The sequence below is a fragment of the Erithacus rubecula genome (genome assembly GCF_903797595.1).
Source record: "Erithacus rubecula genome assembly, chromosome: 27".
In the NCBI taxonomy this organism is placed as follows: domain Eukaryota; kingdom Metazoa; phylum Chordata; class Aves; order Passeriformes; family Muscicapidae; genus Erithacus; species Erithacus rubecula.
In genome coordinates, this window is record NC_136679.1 from 5,158,856 (window position 1) to 5,175,520 (window position 16,665).

Genomic DNA, 16,665 nt, shown 5'->3' on the forward strand with positions numbered 1-16,665 from the left:
TTCCAGGAAAGAAGAAAATCCTGGTGAGGTTTGAATCCTGCTGTTCTAAACTCTGGTCTCTGGTGCTAACCCCAAAAGTCCCTCACTGGAAGCACCAACATAGCATGGGAACTGCATCTTGATTTTGGGGTGGAGTGTGACTGCTGTATTCAGGTTGTCTTTGCTGTCCAGAGGACCCTTATAGCTCTTGCAATTTCTTATTATGTGGAAGTTAGGGAGTTCTGGGGGATTGCCAGGTCTTTGGAATATGAAACTTACTTTCAGCTCCTGTGAAGTGAGCTTCACAGCTCCCCACTGTGAAGTGGGGAGTTGCTATAGGCAGTACCTGGATGCAGGGATCAGGCTCATACCTCTGGGCTGTGTGTGGAACACAAGGGGATCTGCTCAGGTATAAAGAGAGAGGTACTCTTCCCTGGTGTCACTGGATGTGGCCTTCCTGGTTTGAAGATTAAATTGCCTGCTCTCCCCTCAGACTCCTTCTTCATCCCTGGGACCAGGCTCAAAGCATGCTAAATATCCCCCTCACCTGGGGAGCAGTACCTGAGCAGGGCCACCTCACTGTAGTCTGTAATTACAGTTACATGTTTTTTTCCACATGCAGTGCCAGTGGTGGGTGTGAAGAGGAGGTCACACAGAAAACTAAATCTGGCTTTTCCACAAGTGCAAGTGACTTCTTCCCTAGTGAGGTGAGCCTCGTTAGGAAGGTTAGCATGTACTTGCAGACATTCACAAAGAGGCTGAATATGCTTTAAAAAAAGGTGTGTGCAGTACCTCAGGCTTTACAATAAGATGTTGATTTAATTTTCCTCTTACACAAATCTCAGAGCAGTTTGTCTAATTAAGGTTTTCCAAGGCACTGTAAGGTACAGTGTTGTTATGTGTATCAACTGAGGCACGGGCTGAGCCCAGCAGGAGTCTGAGCCGTTTATTCACAGACACCAGCTGGGTTTGTACCTTCTCCCCAACACGCTGTTTCCATGTATGGCAATTGTCACTCAGCGCCCTATGGCACAGCGCCACGTCAGCAGCACGCGCTCTCCGTGTCCTTCTATGGGCTGGTGACGCTCTGGCCACCTCTGTCACTCCCAGCCGCTCCTCTCTGCAGGGCTCTGCCTTGACACCTCCTCCCCACGAGGTCAGCTGGAGACCTCCCTGTGCTGCCATGTGCTTCTGTGTGCTCTGCTGTGCTGCTGCAGGTGCACACCACAGCCTGCAGCTCAGCTCCATCCCATCGCTTCCCGCGGTTTTGCCCATTTTGTGCAGGAGAAAGAGAAGCACGGGACAAACCCATTTGAGAATAAAGTGCTCTTGTATTCTGGGAATGCGAGAGTTAGTGAGGACAGGGAAGGACTTGCTGGCACATTCAGGAGATCACATTTTTTCAGGTGCTTGCAGAACCAGTGGATATTTCCAGTACTGTGTGCTTTGGGATCACAGAGGTGTTCTTTTCCTGCCTGTGAGGTTTGGTTCTCCTGGCTGGGCCGTGGTGGCTGTGCAGTTCCACGTGGCTGCACACAGCTGCCATCCTCCTCCAGTGGCAGGACGTGTTGCCTTGGATCAGGGCTCTGAGGCTGCACATGGCTTGCTGCTTCTGTGGAGGCTGAGTGACCTGGATTCTTTCCTACTGGGTTTGGGTATCAAAGCATCCCTAATGGGATACCTGAAAATGTAGACAGAGGAAGGGGCAGGAACAACCTCAGCAATAAACTCCATTGTGTGAGAGGATGGAGGTTCTGAGAATGGCCTCAGGAAGTAGTCAGGCAATGGCATGTTATCTTTGATGTGCTCAAATACCAGTTTTCTCCCTAAGAAAAATGAGGAAAGACACTCTCAATGTTCCTAGTGTGGCAGAAGCCCTACCCTTAGCAGACATGAATCCGCACAAGGGTGACATGTTTTGAATGCCCCAAGCCTAGAAAAATCTTCACTGTCAGCTCATGCCTCATTAGGTCTAACAAAATCTGCTGTGCAGACAAGGGTCAGCCTCTTCAGGATGTGATGCCTAGAGCTGACATCATCCCCTACTGCTAAAATCTTTAAAAGTCTATTGAGCATTGTACTTTTGTGGGTTTTGGTTGAGGCTTTTTTTTTTTTTTTCACAGTGCTGTAATATGTTTGGATTTGAGGTCACCCCTGCCAGCTTTTATATTTTAAAGGTTCAGGCTATTTGTTGTTTTTCTCCAGTCCCCAGCTGTCTGTGTCCCAGTATCACTGAGGGATCTCAGCTTTTCTTTTGTGTACCTTATATCAATAGATTTACAGACCTTGTGGCAGTACAGAAATGCTTGGGCAAATGCAGTTAGTGTATTCCACAAGCCTGGAAAGCAGAAGCAAAGTCACCAAAACACATTTAAAATATCAGAATCTTGGCTTCTGACATGTTATCTTTTCAAAATTGAAGGCAGAAGGAACTTGTTATGTGCTCTGTTAAAATCTCTATAATATCTTACCCAATTTTGGTCTAATCTAACCTGTGGGTAGCAGAGGCTGTGGTGGGAAGGCAGGGCTTGCTGCTGTTTTGCTGTATGTGCTGTGCCTGTGGAGGGGAGCACCAAGCTCTGGTCAAATCCATTGACAAAGAAAATGGCTGTGACAGCTGAGTTGTTCTTCCAAACATGATACAAGTGCTGTGTAGGGATATTACTGATATCCAAGGAGGCTGAGACAAGAAGAGAGGAGCTACCACAGCAGTGTCATCAGAGGCATTAACACCAGATGATGGAAATCCCGGAGAGCAGGATGTGCACAGGAGCCATCTGGCAGAGCTGATGATGGGGGAGAGCTGGCTTGTCCCCATGGATGAGATAATATTTGGTCAGCCATGTACATACTCTGTTGCTCATAATCAGCTTCTCTGAAAGGACCAGAACTCAGGGGCTCTTAAAAAGTTAAGGAAAAAAAGGGAAAACAGAATAGTTTAATATGTCACCCAGGTGTGAGCTGGAAGGAGAAGTTTTCCTGCATGAGAATTCTTGGAGATCCAAATAGACTCCTCTTGCTGGGCCAGAATGTGAAACACACAGGAATTGCTCCCTAACTGTAATATGATGGGAAAAAACAAGTTGAGGTCAACAGAATCTTGATTTCTAACCTTGCATTGTTTTAGTTTTGAGGCTTTATAAGCTTTTAGAAGTAGTGTCTTAGAAGTTGACATTAGAATTTTTAATTGAATCAAAAAATTTCCTGTACAAAATTATGAACTACTTACATATTCCAACCACTTTGAAGAGCAAACCTTTCCTTGTAACAACAAACTGACCTTTTCTGACCAGAAGCACATTCCAATAAGTTGGCTTTTCTTATTTAAAATAAACCAACAACAAAAATACCACACAATTAAAAAAACCCAAACAAATAGTCCACCAATTCTCTGCTGAGTCCAAACTTGGGAGATCAGTTCCCAACAGAGAAGATGTTTTAAAAAAACAATTCATGTGTGATGTGTCAACACAGATAATTATATTTTTACCTGAGAGACCCTTGCTGTTCCAGGGAGCCCAATCTCAGATGTGCTGGCACAGCACAGTTGGAAGTGTTGTACCAGGCTGGACTGTGCAGTGCATCCCCATTCAGAGCTGTGTCCTGATGGAGTGCAGGAGGAGGAAGTTCTGACATTACTGGTCACTGGGAAATTTATCCAAGTAACTTCCTTCCTATTGTTATCTGACAAACTTGTCTAAAATCTCTTGTACCTACCTGTATTCTGTTGACAGCAAGTGGAATTCTTAAAGGCTGCTCTGAAATTCCTGCTTACAGCCAGAAATACAGTTAAAACTTGATGATTCCTTCCCTCACTGTGCCACAAAGACAGCAGCTATGCCTGGTGAGAGGTACAACTTCAGCATCTTGGAAACTGAAGCTGAAAGTGTTTCTCTGAGCTGCTCTTCAGAGGATGAAGGTGGAGAGGATCATAGTTGAGTGTGCAGCAGAGGAGCTTCAGGAAGGATATGACTGCAGCTGAGGATGAGCTGCTGGACATCCAGGAGCTGAGCTAGCAGAGCTCTTGGACTGCAAAATACAAAGGACCACCTTTCCAGAATGTGCTGAAGGGGATGTGCTCCAGTCCTGAATTTGAAAGTGAGAAGAGAAACCCCAATTATTTCAGAGGAATGCAGGGCAGGAGAAGGGGAGTCACAGGAGGAGGATGGTGCTGCCTCAGTTTTTCTGTTCCTTATCAGATGTCACCGCCTTCTGTTCCAGTCTGACCCATCAGAGCCCAGTGCTGTGGCCATAGTCCTCTGTGAGGCCTAGAACTCAGCTGTGCATCAAGGGATGTCTTAGAAAACATTCCTGACTGCAGTGGGTTCTCCAGGGGGCTCTCCCCTGGAATTTAGTCCTGCCAGAGGGAAGGAGAAGAGGGGCATTAGTCTGTGATTTCAGTGAAAATGACAGTGAGCAAACAACCATTGGGAAATGTCAGAGGTTGTGGCTGTCCCATCCCTAAAAGTGTCCAAGACCAGGTTAGAGCAACCTGGTGTGGTGAAAGATGTCCCTGCCCATGGTAGACGGTGGGACTGGATGGGCTTTGGGGTCCCTTTCAACATAAACCATTCTGTGATTCTCTGACAACAAAAGTTTCTTCTGGTGGCCTACGTGGAAACACTGATGGCATTGTGATACCTGGCAATGCAGTCTCTGACAATGCATGGAGAAGGAGGAGAAAGTGCTCTATTGAGTGCTGTCCTAAAAGCACAGGGAAAAATTAGACCAAAGCGACTCCCATCACTCCTAAAACACAAAGGTGGGGGACAGTACCATAGATTGGGTGTTACTGGTGTCCGGTTGCTGCCCAGCACTCCAGGGGTGTGAACTGCTCTCTTTGGAGTTGGAGGTGTTTCTAAGGGTAGTGAAGGGGACCCCAGAAGAGCTGGGGGGTTTGGTAAGTCAGTCCCTTTATTGAGCTCCCACAACTTCTCTCTCCATCCAAAATTAAACTGAAATGCACAAATGAAATTGAAACCTCCTTCAACAATGTTCACTGCAAGTGGTCCTAATTAAAGTTCCCTAAATGGTTGTAATTAGCTACCAGCTGATGTAATATTTACTCCAGGATTTTTTCTTTAAAAAAACCCCACAACCCAACACAGACACAAGCCACTATTTATTTAATTATTTATTTTACAAATTCCTGCCACTGGTTGTGCTGAAAATGTCACTTACAGAGCAGGAGATGAAACTGGAGTGGCTCTTGTATTGAAAAAAACCTAAACAGATTAAAGCACAAGAAAAGCATCTTGCACGAGCAAGCAGCGCTCCCAGAGCCATTTGCTGCACTGACTTAACAAAGTACTATCAATTAGCAATTTTAAAATAGCACAGATTCCCCCCTCGCCTTGCAGAAGCGGTTTCTCCATGAAGCTCCGCCAGCTTCTCTCCACATCCCTTTTGCCAAACTAGTCGGTTCCAGTTCGGTCATAAATAGCTGGATGTCACGCAGTGAAGGGAGGTGACGGATGTCCCTCCCAGCCTTGGCGAATCCTTTACCGAGCTGCAGGAACTCCGCTCCCATTGCTAGTCCGCGCCTGCCTCCCCTTGGACAGGGCTGGCCACTTCCTTTCCCAGCAATCCTCTCCTGCTTGTTTGCTTTTCCAGAGCTGATTCAGCCTTGGGGCGAGCGGCTGCAGCACCCGCAGCGCTTTGGCTCCTGCCCCCGCTGCCTGCAGTGAGCCCACTGAACCGGGGTGGAATTGCTCCACTCCAGCCAGGACATTATTAATCTTTATTAATCTTGGGGGCTGTTTTCCCGACTGTGGTGGCAGCTTGGCCTTGGAAAGAGCTGTGGACAGTGTGTCATGGGGGCTGCTGAAGCGCCTGGGCTGTGTTTCACATGTGATAGCCGTGTTGGATCAGCTCCCAACCAGGGCCTGTTCCTAGTGCTGTTCCCAGGGGGCAGGGATGGAGTGGGGGTGAGTTGGGGGTGCTGAGATGCCCTTGCATTCTCCCTTGGGGGTATGAGGGTGGTTTGGGGAGTGAGATTCCTCATGGGTGTGTAAGGTCGAGACTGGAGAGGAGGCAAAGAACTGGGGGGTGCATGAATGTCATACCTGCCCCCTCTCTGGGGCATCCTGGGGCAGGGGGTAGATCAACCTCTGCTCCCCTGGTGGTGACATGTCCCTAGGCCTGCCCTGCCCCATCCCCCCCCAGCCCTGGCTGGATCTGACCCCCTCCTTGTGCCTGTCACTCCCCACCACACTCTGGCCCCCCTAAGACCCTGACCCTTGCTGCCCCACCACTCGTGATTACCCCCTGTCCCCACCTTGCTGATCCTCAGCCCTGACCTCACCCCAAGGCTGGATCCAACCCTCCCCTTGTGCCTGCCCCTTATCCCTCCATGACCCCACAGTCCACCTTGACAATCTGTTGCCCCTGAGCCCTGTGTGCCCACCCTCCATACCTCCCGCTCCCCCCAGACCTGTCCTGACCCTCAGGTCCTTCTGACCCCACCTTGTGCCTATCACCCCCAGCCTTCCCGACCCCATGGGACTCTGACCTCTGCTACTTACCCACACGTGTGTGACACTCCAATGCCCCCCAGACCTGTCTTCATCCTGAAGCTAGATCTGACCTGCCCCTGAGCACGCTGCTCCCTCAGTCCCCCTGATACCCATAACACCATGCTCCATCCTGACCCCTTGTTGCTCCCCCCGTACCTGTGTGACACCTGCCATGCCCCCTGCCCCCTCAGACCTGCCCTGACCTCCAGGTCCTAATGACGGCCAAGCCCCGCCCCGATCCCACAGTACTCTCACCCCCTACTGCCCCCCCTGCCCCGTGTGAACCCTCCCATTCCTCCTGCCCTCTTCGACCTGCCCTGACCCCCCAGACCCCACTGACCCCCCCCAACCTGCCGCCCCCGCCCCTCCCTCCGCCCCCTTAGGCCCCACCCTTATTCAAGCCACGCCCCCATTGACCCCCGCCCCCCGTTCCCCCCCCCCCCGCCGCGCAACTCTCGCGAGACGCGGCGCGGTTTCCCCAGCGCGTGTGCCCCCATCGGCCGGGCCGGGCCCAGCGCCGCGGGGCGGGAGGGACGAGGGGCCGCACCTGCCCTGGCCCTGTCGCGCCCGCCGGCCCCGTGCACCCCCCGCCCCGCCCGCCTGCCCCACCTGGCCGCCGGATCCTCCCGCGAGGCCTTTGTCCTGCCGCCGCTGGCCCGCGCGCGCTCCGGCCCGGCCAGGCCCCTCACGCGAGGCCGGGGATCTGCGGCCTACTCCCATCCCAGAGCCCTCCCTCTCCACCCCCCGCCACCCTTCCCCTCCGCCCTTCTCAGCCCCGGTGCCCGCGGCACAGGCCGCGGAGCCGCCCCCGGCCTCCTCTTCCCGCCCGTGCCGCCGCCGCAGCAGGTTCCCTCCCTCCCTCCTCCTCCTCCTGCTGCTGCTGCTGCTGCTCCTGCCCCCGGCGGCGGCGGGATCCGCGCGGTGCCCGGGGAGCGCTGGGCCGGGCAGCGGCGGTAGGAGCGGCAGCGCCAGGTGAGACCCCCAGGGGCGGCGGGGGTAGCGCGGGGACACCTCTCGCCTGGTCCTCGCCCGGCCCGAGGCTGGGTGGGGGCGGCCACGGGGGAGGCGGTGGCAGGGGCCGGTACCGCCGGCCGGGCCGGGTCACGGCCAGAGGGCCGCGGCCTGAGCCCCAGGGCGGCGGCAGCGCGGCCCGAGCCCCTCGCCGGGCACGGAGCAGCGCAGGCCCCGCGGCCTGGCCCGGCCTGGCGGCGGGGGTGAGAGCTGGGGGCAGCGCGGGGGTGGCGGAAGGTGGGCACGGCCTGCGGAGCCTCGGGCTGAGGCGGTGCTAGAGGGGAGGGAGAGGGAAGAGGCCGAGGTGGTGCAGCAGCTGGCAGCGGGGCAAGGCTGCTCGCTCGGCGGCTGGTGCCTCTGCGTCCCGAGTGGGTAGGAGGGGGTGCTCCAAATCCTCTCCCAGGAGGAAATGCCAGCCCTGCCTGGAGGGGTGCAGCGGGTCGCAGGGCTGCTCCCGGCGTGGGGAACTTGTGTCAGCCCCTTCCCAGAGCAGCATCCCGGTGTGGGGATGTGATTCCCTGCGTTTGCCCCCCCATGATGGGCGAGAGCCCTGGGAGCACTTTAACATCTTGGCGTTTGCGGTTCATCTGTCATTTTCCTCGCTTCTCAGATTTCCTGTTTTGAAAACTGGGCTGAGAGCTTTGGGCTTTTAGAGCCCATGTCAGAAATATGGTCGTTTAATAAGCACTTTTAGGATCCCATTGGATTTTGAGGCCTGGGACTGATTTGGGAGAGCAGTTGAGAATGCCCCCGGATGGATTCACTTTGCCCCTGTGACTTGGAGCGCAGCGTTTGGAGGAAGCGGCAGGGACAAAATGGACAGTTCATAAAAGGAACAATTGTGCACTGCCTGTTCTAGAGGGCACTTGCTGCCCTTCAAGAACTTTCCTCACCGCATATGCTCTTTACAAATCTTTATCTTCTGTTTCTGGCATATTTTTTTTCCTTCTTTAGTCCTGAAAATGAAACTGGAACAGACATTTCTGGAAATGAAGTTGATTGGTGCAGTTGGGAAGATGTGATTCACAGTTACAATGAACATTAAATTTTGTCCCATTTTTTCTCAGTTTAGGATTTGAATTATGTCTTTCCTGATTTTTAACTTGTTTGCACAGTTATGCTGGGTAAATTTTTAATACTTCAAATAAGGCATCTGTGGTTTTGGATTGCCAAGAGGTACCCCAGGTAGCTGCTGTTATTTTAGAAGTATCTGATGCATTACCTTGTAAATTAAAAGGTTTAATCGTGCACTATTTTCTTCTTGTAATCCCACTCTGTGCTTGGAAGAAGCAAAGCTGTTATCAGTGAAATCTGGAGTTTGTGGAGATCGAGTATTTCCAGGATTGGCCAAAAATAAATTATGGGGTAAAGAATGTTGCTTTTTTTTTCTCCTAGTCATGCAGCACGGATGAAAAGCTCTGAAGCTTTTAGTCATAACACTCTGGTCCCATGTTTTCTTTTTAATAAAGCATCCAGTGGGAGAATGTGACATAATTGGTTTCTTGGATTTAGAGATCTTGAAATGGCTGGTACAACAGAGAAGAGGAGAGGAAACTCCAGCAGGGTTATGGTTTAAGTACTATAATATGGTCGCAAAGTCTTATTGTTACTACATGGTAATCTTGCATTTCTCTTGCAAGAAAATGCTCTCTATGTGCTTGTGCTGCAGAACAAGCACTTTTAAGTCTCGTCAGTGGCACAGAATATTAAATGTCTCTCTCCTTTCCTTGCATTGCATAATCTGAGTGTCATTCTTCCACAGCAGCAGAAATGATGGAAGAATTGCATAGCCTGGACCCACGCAGGCAGGAGCTCCTAGAAGCCAGGTTCACTGGGGTTGGGGTTGCCAAGGTGAGTGTGTGAGTACCTGTGGTGACAGGTATAACTGCTTAGCCATCCTGGCTTGTGCTTTGGTTGGTTTTTTTAATTTCTACATGGATAATTTTGCTTTGCAAACAAATTCTATGTCACTTGCTGTGTTTTGACCTCTAATTTGTTTGAAGTATGTTTGAGAGGAATGAAAATAGGATCTCTGTAGCAGGTGTTTTACTGTACAGAAGATTTTGGGCTCTAAGTTCTTAGGAGTTGCTCCATCTTAAGGCAGCTTGTATGCCCAAAAAACTCCATGACAACTCTGTAGAGGAAGGAATCTCATCTGTCTCTTCCTTTTTCCAAGAATACATTTGAGAGCTGAATTTGGCTGCTGGTGGGATACAGTTTCGAGTGTTGTGTGTTGGATACAACACATAACCAGACTGAAACATTGACTTCTCTTCTTTGGGGTGCAGGAGCTAAAACAATCTACCCCATCAGGTGGAAAACACACAAAAAGTCTTTGCAGAGCAGCTCTCCTGTGTCTGATCCACAGCCTGCCAATAAAATCCCTTTATCCTCATGTGCAGCTTCCACTTGGTCAGGAGCTATCTAAAGCAAAGCACCTGAGTAACAACCTTGTGTGGTTGCTTGGTGTCCTGGCATTAGCTGTGAGTTCTCCAGGTGTTGGTACTGTTAAGGTCAGTCTTTTTAAGCCATGAAATAGTGACAGAACTAATTTTAAACTAGGTTTAGGGATAATGAGTTAATTTTTGAGAGAGATAACTGAGTTTTGAACATCAAGGTAGATGGTAAAGCAACACATTCTTGGATGGTTTTGTGAAGCCACTTAGAATTATTCGGAGAAAAAGCATTGTAGATGCCACATTTCTCAGAGAAGCACAAAATCATTCAAAACTTGAAAGAGTTTTGAGTTGTCACTTTTTTTTCTGCTCTGCCTCTCAGACAAAGTTGAGTTTGGGAAGAGAGCACAAGAAAGCCAAAGGCTCAGCTGTAAGAAAGTCTAGTAAGGAAGATTAACACTAGAAGTTAAGAGGTAACAATTTTGGTTGCTGAAGTAAGAGTGGGGATTTTTTTTTTTTTATTTTCCCCTGCTCTTAAGACTTTTAACATATTAAGTTATTTTTCTTCCATAAAAGTTGATGGCATTTACTGTACTGTGTTCTTGCTTCATACAACTTTACAACTTATCATGTACTTTATCAGCTGTTTCTTGCCTCTTTTCCCCTGTTTTGTTGCTTTAGAATATTCAGCTGTAACAGTGTAGATAAACCCGAACATCTTACTGGTGCAACTAAAAGCATAGACACTGGTATAGTTTTAAAGCAGTGTCAATGTACTCAGTGTTTGCAAAGAATGTTAGGAATTCTTCCTTTTAAAGGAATAACCTTTGAGTGATACAGGAAAGCAAATCTTAATTATGTTTCCAGTATGTTTGGAGTAGAAAGTACATGCCCTTTTCTGTGGGGTTGAATATTGAAAACTCGTTTCTAAAGAAGTCAAAGGAAAAAAGCCTCATTTGTTGGAGGCCTCACTTTGGGCAAAGCTGTTCTGTTACTGAGTTTTATTTTTACTTTTTGTTATGTAGTTTTACCTTGTACTAGTTAGTAAAGTGTTAAAGTGCATTACACTTATTGCAAACAATGTATTTATTTATTTACTTGCATTTTTGCTAATTTGCAATAGATCAGCCAGCCATTGATATAAATTAGCATGACTCTACTATGTTGCAGCAAATCTTGGTTGCAATATTAATTTCAGCTACTACATTCCCTCCCAGGTTGGTGCTTCAAATTCCCTCCCTCCCCCCCCAAGCCTCCGTCCGTCATGCTCCGCACTGGCATTGGTAGGTCATTGTCTTAAAGGGAATATATTGGGAAAGCTGTGATACAATTTTGTGTGATTCAGCTAAGATTTTTAGCTGGCTCCAATGAAATGTTTAAGGAAAGAACCATGGAGTAAGTGGGTGCCATCTAGTGGGACAGAGCCTGGCCCATCCTGGGATGGAAGGTGTCTGGTGCTGTTTATTGCATAAAAGGAAGAAATGTCATCTCAGATGTGATTGGGTGAAGGCAGCAGGCAGTTGTGCTGAGCTTCCTGCCTTTCTCCCACTGGGTGTATCTCACTTCTTTCTTTAAATACAGAGTATATTTTGGATCTGTATAAAACCAAAGCATTAGTTTATACTTTAGTACGACTTCAGCTTCAAGCCCACAGTTCCTCTGTGTTATTTTGGCAACACCTGTACTACAACAGCAGCTATAGATGTTTTGAGATATGAATGAGAGCAAGCTGATCTAGAATAAGTTTTGAGGCTGGAAACTGGAATAAAGCTTCTAGCCATGGAAGTCATGGGATTCTAGAAGAGCTTTCCAGTAACAACAGTAGAGGACAGAAATCCTAAACTGTTTTGGAAACAGCTGTGTGCTTGTCACCTCTTTTGGTAGCTGAAGGCACAACCCAATGACTGAGATAGTTTGCAGCCCCAAAGCGTCAAAATTCCTTCACAAGTCTGTGATGAAGTTTCTTACTTAGCTTACTTGGCTGAAGAATGTATTTCACTAGAAGCTTGGAATTAATTCATTGAAACAAATTTATGAGCAAGGAATGTTTTTAGGCAACTGTTACACTCCTGTGCTTCACCCATGTGCTAGATAGCTTCAAAAAGCTGGTGATGCTGTAGATGTCTATTCTTGCCATATGGTGAAGTGCCATTCTTCCCCAAATTCCCAGAGCAAGTCCCTGAATTAACACATGACACTTTGACACCTACTGTTCCTGCTTCTTTAGCTCCCATTTATATTTACTTGCTGGGAAAACCTAAGTGCATTCCCATGAGTCTTTATCCTGACTAGACATCTTCCTTGGGTCAGGAGGCCCAGGAGACAAAATGTGAGTTGTTTCTCTAGGTAATGTTTAATTTAGTTTCTTCTCATCTTCTACCTCCCTTCTTCCTATTTGGGTACTGCCTTTAAGATGTCAGGTGGGTTAACTTGAAGGGATTTGTCATTTTGCACAAACTTTTCCTGGATAAGAATTTGAATAAGTAGTTGTGGTTGGTGAATCTATTTGCACAGAGCTCTGTCTCGAGCTTAACCAGGGTGGATCCTCAGAGCAGCACATGCATCTTCTACAAGTTTGGTTTTCAAAAGATCTCTGAACAAAGCTCTGTGTGCTGCTTTATAGTTAAACTAAAATGGCTGAAATACTTCTAGGGAGAGTAGCTGGGCTGTAGGAGTCTCGTAGATCCATCTGACTGTGCCAGAGTTGAAAAAAGTGTTGGTCTTGGTAGTAGCTAGTGTTCCCTTCCTCCTGCTTTGAGGTAATGATGTAGAATATATGCTGCCAAAAGAATTGTTCATAAAGAACAGTATTTGCTCATATTAGTTTGGTTTTACTTACTCTCTGTAACTTCTGAAGTCTTGATCACTTCGGTAGCTCCAGTTCTGGGACGTACTCAGGGACGTTACTAAAAAAGCAGTTACTATGTCGAGAATTCGAGTTTGAGGATAATCATGTCCTCCTTGGAGGGAAGTGGTGCTCCCCAACAGGTGTCACAGGCCATGAGAAGAACCAGTTGATAAGAGTTTTAAAACTTAGAATTGAATTTAGCAGCTGCCACAGAATGTGCCAGGACTTTATGCCAGATACTTGAAAATTCTTTGGATGCTTTTGTGTGCAGCTTTACTCCAAATGTGTTGTCTGGCTGCTAGAGCCCAGAAATAGTTGTCAGATCTCAGTCCTATTTCTGCTTCTGAGCTGAGGATTAGGATGAGTTGCATGACCCTTCTGTCCAGTTTGCCATCACTGAAATAAAAACACAATATTCCCAGCCAGAGAAACCTCTTGAGGCATAATGGAAGCCAGGCAAATCCTGCTGCAAATTTGCTTGCCCATCTGATTGAGTGGAGGTTACCTGTGAACATCTGAGAGAAGATAAACTTCTCATGGCAAAAAGACCTCAGTGATTCAGGGATTTCATTATCAGCAGTAATACTGATCTTTTCTAAAAGTCCAATTAAGAAGCAGGTTGTCATTCTCATGTTTACATGATGCTTGAAATAAGATAAGAATATGTTAATTGAACCTGAGACAGTAGCACTGGACCAGACTCAAAACCATTCAACTATTTCACTTTGTTGTAAACCTGTGTGGAGTCAGCAGTACCCTTTAGTGGAACTAAGGATTGATTGTTTGCCTTTGAAATCTCCTGATCTGCTACAGAATTCAGAGGGACTCAGGTTATCCTGGCTGGAGGTAATGAGGTATGTGTATCTCCATGTTTCCTTCATTTAGACAGCAAGAGAATTTTGCATGTTGCTGTAAGCCTATGTTGGAGACTCTGGCTAGGCAGCTGGAATTCCTAGAGATTCCTTTCAGTACGAAGAGATGGAGATCACAAAATGGAGACTGCCCAGGTTGAGTTATGGAGTGATCGATTATTTCTGGGAACTTGGAAAGTCTGTGGAAATGCACAAGTCATGGGAGGCAGGAGATGTTAAGGGGGGCTGAGTCAGCTTGGTGTTGTTCTAGATGATCTGGTGGGAGCTATTTGCAGGATAAGTTGTTTCTTTTGAAGTCTCCACCATTGAAGCCTCACTGTGGGCTTTCCAGGGCCTCTGTGAAAGGGACAAATGACTAACCAGCTCCTGTGAGTGGCCAGATTTTAAATTCTTGCCTCTTGAGTAGGAGTCTTCAAAGTGCCTGCTGCTGTTGCATCCAGTTCTCAACATGGAGGCTTTATTGTGCATAGGTAGGTCATAGACTTCGAAGCAGCAGTTGATAGGTGAATCACAAGGGAAAAAAAGCATGCCAGCTTATCTTGGAGAGAAATTCCTTGTGGAGGAGGAAGTGTGTGCTGTTCTTGTGCTTGTCATTTGGGTAAACACTATAGGAGCTATTAGCTTGTTTCAGATGACCCACGTATTTTGAATTTTTGCTGAGCCCCATCACCAATTGCCTTGACAGGGCACAGTGGATGAGTGGGCTGGTAGTGAGAGCAGAGAAGTGCAGTATTATCCCAAAGTGGTCTTTGCTAAAGAAGTCAGATAACTTCTGGAATAAAAGTCATAAGCCTTTCCTGTGTAAACTATTGCATGTTTATTATTCCCCACTGCTGCTTCCCTTGCAATGTACTCATGTTAATGTTCTTCCCTTACTTTGGGTTTTATTTTTTTTCAAAATTTATGTTAATTCTTTTAATTCCTTTTGTGTCATGTCCACTTAAATATGGTATGCTAAAATAAGCACTGAACCTTCATTCCAAGTCAGTTGCTGAGTTAATGTAAATGTTAAATGTAAACATTCAGGAAAGATAAAATATAAATTTGGAACATTTTTTATTCACACATTCACTGAATGTTAGCTGAGGGGAGATACTCAGGTATGTGGTTTCTCACATCCATGCCTAAACCTGTTGCTATAAGCAGTTGATACCTAATTTCACACATAACCTTATGTTACCTGGATAATTGAGAAAACTTGCTTTTCCTTTCTCTTGACTCAGTACATGAGGAGGTGCAGCTGAGCACGAGGTCACAGTCCTGAAACATCCTAGGTATTGCATCTTTATTGCTTTGAGTACAGCATGTTCTAATGAACAATTCGAGTTTCCATACCCAGAATGCCTCAAAACAAGACTTTTTGCCAACTTTGCCAAGTTCAGCTCTTGTCTGTAAAGGTCTAATTCTTTAGAGTAAGAAAGGTGTCAATGAAAGGTCCTCTCAAATGTTAGCAGGGAAAAGGGAAAGTCATGCATTTGATCCATTGCATGGGTCAAAACATGTCTGCAAAGAATTAATTATGCATTTGTTCATGAATCAATACATGTGACAGTGAAATTGCTGGGTACCTGTAGACATTGACAAGCTGTTCTGTTCCTGTTCCATAATGAAAATTTGGTACCTTCTCACCCTTTCTACTACTGCACTGAGTTGAATTTTACCACATCATCAGTGTGGGTTGTAGAGGAAGGTTTAAAAGAAAAAAGGGGTTTTTTCTGTTCAAGAATCTGACCAGCATCAAAATCCTCTTTTATTGCAAGAAATGGTTTTGATTCCAGCTGGTAGAGCTAAAAATGTCCTATGCAGGGTAGTCAGTACAGGTGCTTGTAGTTTTGGAAGTAGGAAAAACATTGTGGATTTTGTATTAGGCATTTTTCCAGCTGCTTGCATCCCAGAACTTTACATTCAGGTGCGGACTGAGTGGATTTCTTGTACCAGAGAAGATAAATTGTATTTCTGCAAAAAATGTTAGTATCATTTCTAACTATAAGTGATGCCATCAGTTAATTCTCCAGGTGATCCAGAATACAGGGGCCTTTTAGAAGAATTGCCCTGTGTAAGCCACTGACATTACCCTTCAGTCATAATGTTCATGGAAAGTTCAAATGTGGTGTTTTTGCAACAGCTGCTCCTGTCATTTGCTATCCATCTGCAAAATGCAGACAGCAAGATTTAAGCAAATACGGAAACAACTTTCACTTTTATCTTCATTATGTCAGAACCTCAGTGTGAGACTGGCTAATGCTTGTTTGGAGAGATGCTCCTTTATCTCAATAAATTCTCACCTGGCACAGGAGGCTGATTGGTGCCTTGGATGTGCTGTTGGGGTTGGAGTTCCTGAGAAAATGGAAAGTCTTTGGAGGGCAGCATTTGTGCAGTTCATAAAACCTATAAATGAGTTGGCTTTTTTTATGAGTAAAAAGATTCACCTTCTGTTACCACTTGCCATAAGATTTTACAATTCTTTTAGCAGTGAGACTTTCATGTGGCTGTAGCTAAGGTTAGTATTGACACTTCTGTTAAGTCCTGGAGTCCAGGAGTAAATTCCTGGAGTAAGCAGGAGTTGTACCTATAACATTTGTGAGCCATCATGTTGGGTGGTAAGAAGCTTGTTGCTTTACTTAAAATAAACTGTTGCTGAAGAGATCAGGTGAAACATTTTTCTGGTCCTGAGCTATTTGTGTGATCCTTTGAAGGAATAATGGTACAGCTTAAAGAATGTAAACCTGCAATTTTTCCTTAAGGGAGTACTAAAATGTTTAGCTTCTTGAGCTATTCAGGTGTTGGGGATTTTGTTTTGGTTTTTTTTCTTTGTTTGTTTGGGCATTGTTTTGTTTTGATTTTTTTGTTTGTTTTGTTTTGAAGCAACTGAGCTTGTCATTCTAGGAGAAACAAATTTGATATGTAACACTCACAGTGAATACAGAAGGCAAACTTTTACTTTCAGCAGGTGCCTGCTTAGGAATTGGAGTTAGTAATAGCTAGGTTATGTCACAGTTTTATAATGGTGTTGGTCCCTTAAACAGGGGAGGGAGAACTGGTCT

General features: G+C 46.5%; 1 protein-coding gene and 1 long non-coding RNA gene across 7 annotated transcripts in view; one reads left to right on the forward strand and one right to left on the reverse strand.

The window, feature by feature from the left end:
* Positions 1-1,154: 1,154 nt before the first annotated feature.
* On the reverse strand, positions 1,155-7,227 carry LOC306812807. The gene is made up of 5 exons (XR_013776904.1): positions 7,104-7,227; positions 4,773-4,934; positions 4,621-4,678; positions 3,470-4,065; positions 1,155-3,037 (listed from the first exon to the last, which is right to left on the reverse strand). It is a non-coding gene; the product is annotated as an uncharacterized lncRNA (long non-coding RNA).
* TLK2 (tousled like kinase 2) overlaps positions 6,971-16,665 on the forward strand; it is a 42,877-nt gene continuing 33,182 nt past the window's right edge. The window contains exons 1-3 of one of the 6 annotated variants that reach the window (XM_079327657.1): positions 7,188-7,466; positions 9,268-9,356; positions 11,119-11,184. In XM_079327657.1, coding sequence (XP_079183783.1) covers positions 9,276-9,356; positions 11,119-11,184 — 147 coding nt within the window. In that variant the 5' untranslated portion in view covers positions 7,188-7,466; positions 9,268-9,275. Of the gene's footprint in view, positions 7,467-9,267; positions 9,357-11,118; positions 11,185-16,665 lie in introns of those variants that run through there. The other 5 variants (XM_079327661.1, XM_079327662.1, XM_079327659.1 and 2 more) reach the window with 5 other exon arrangements.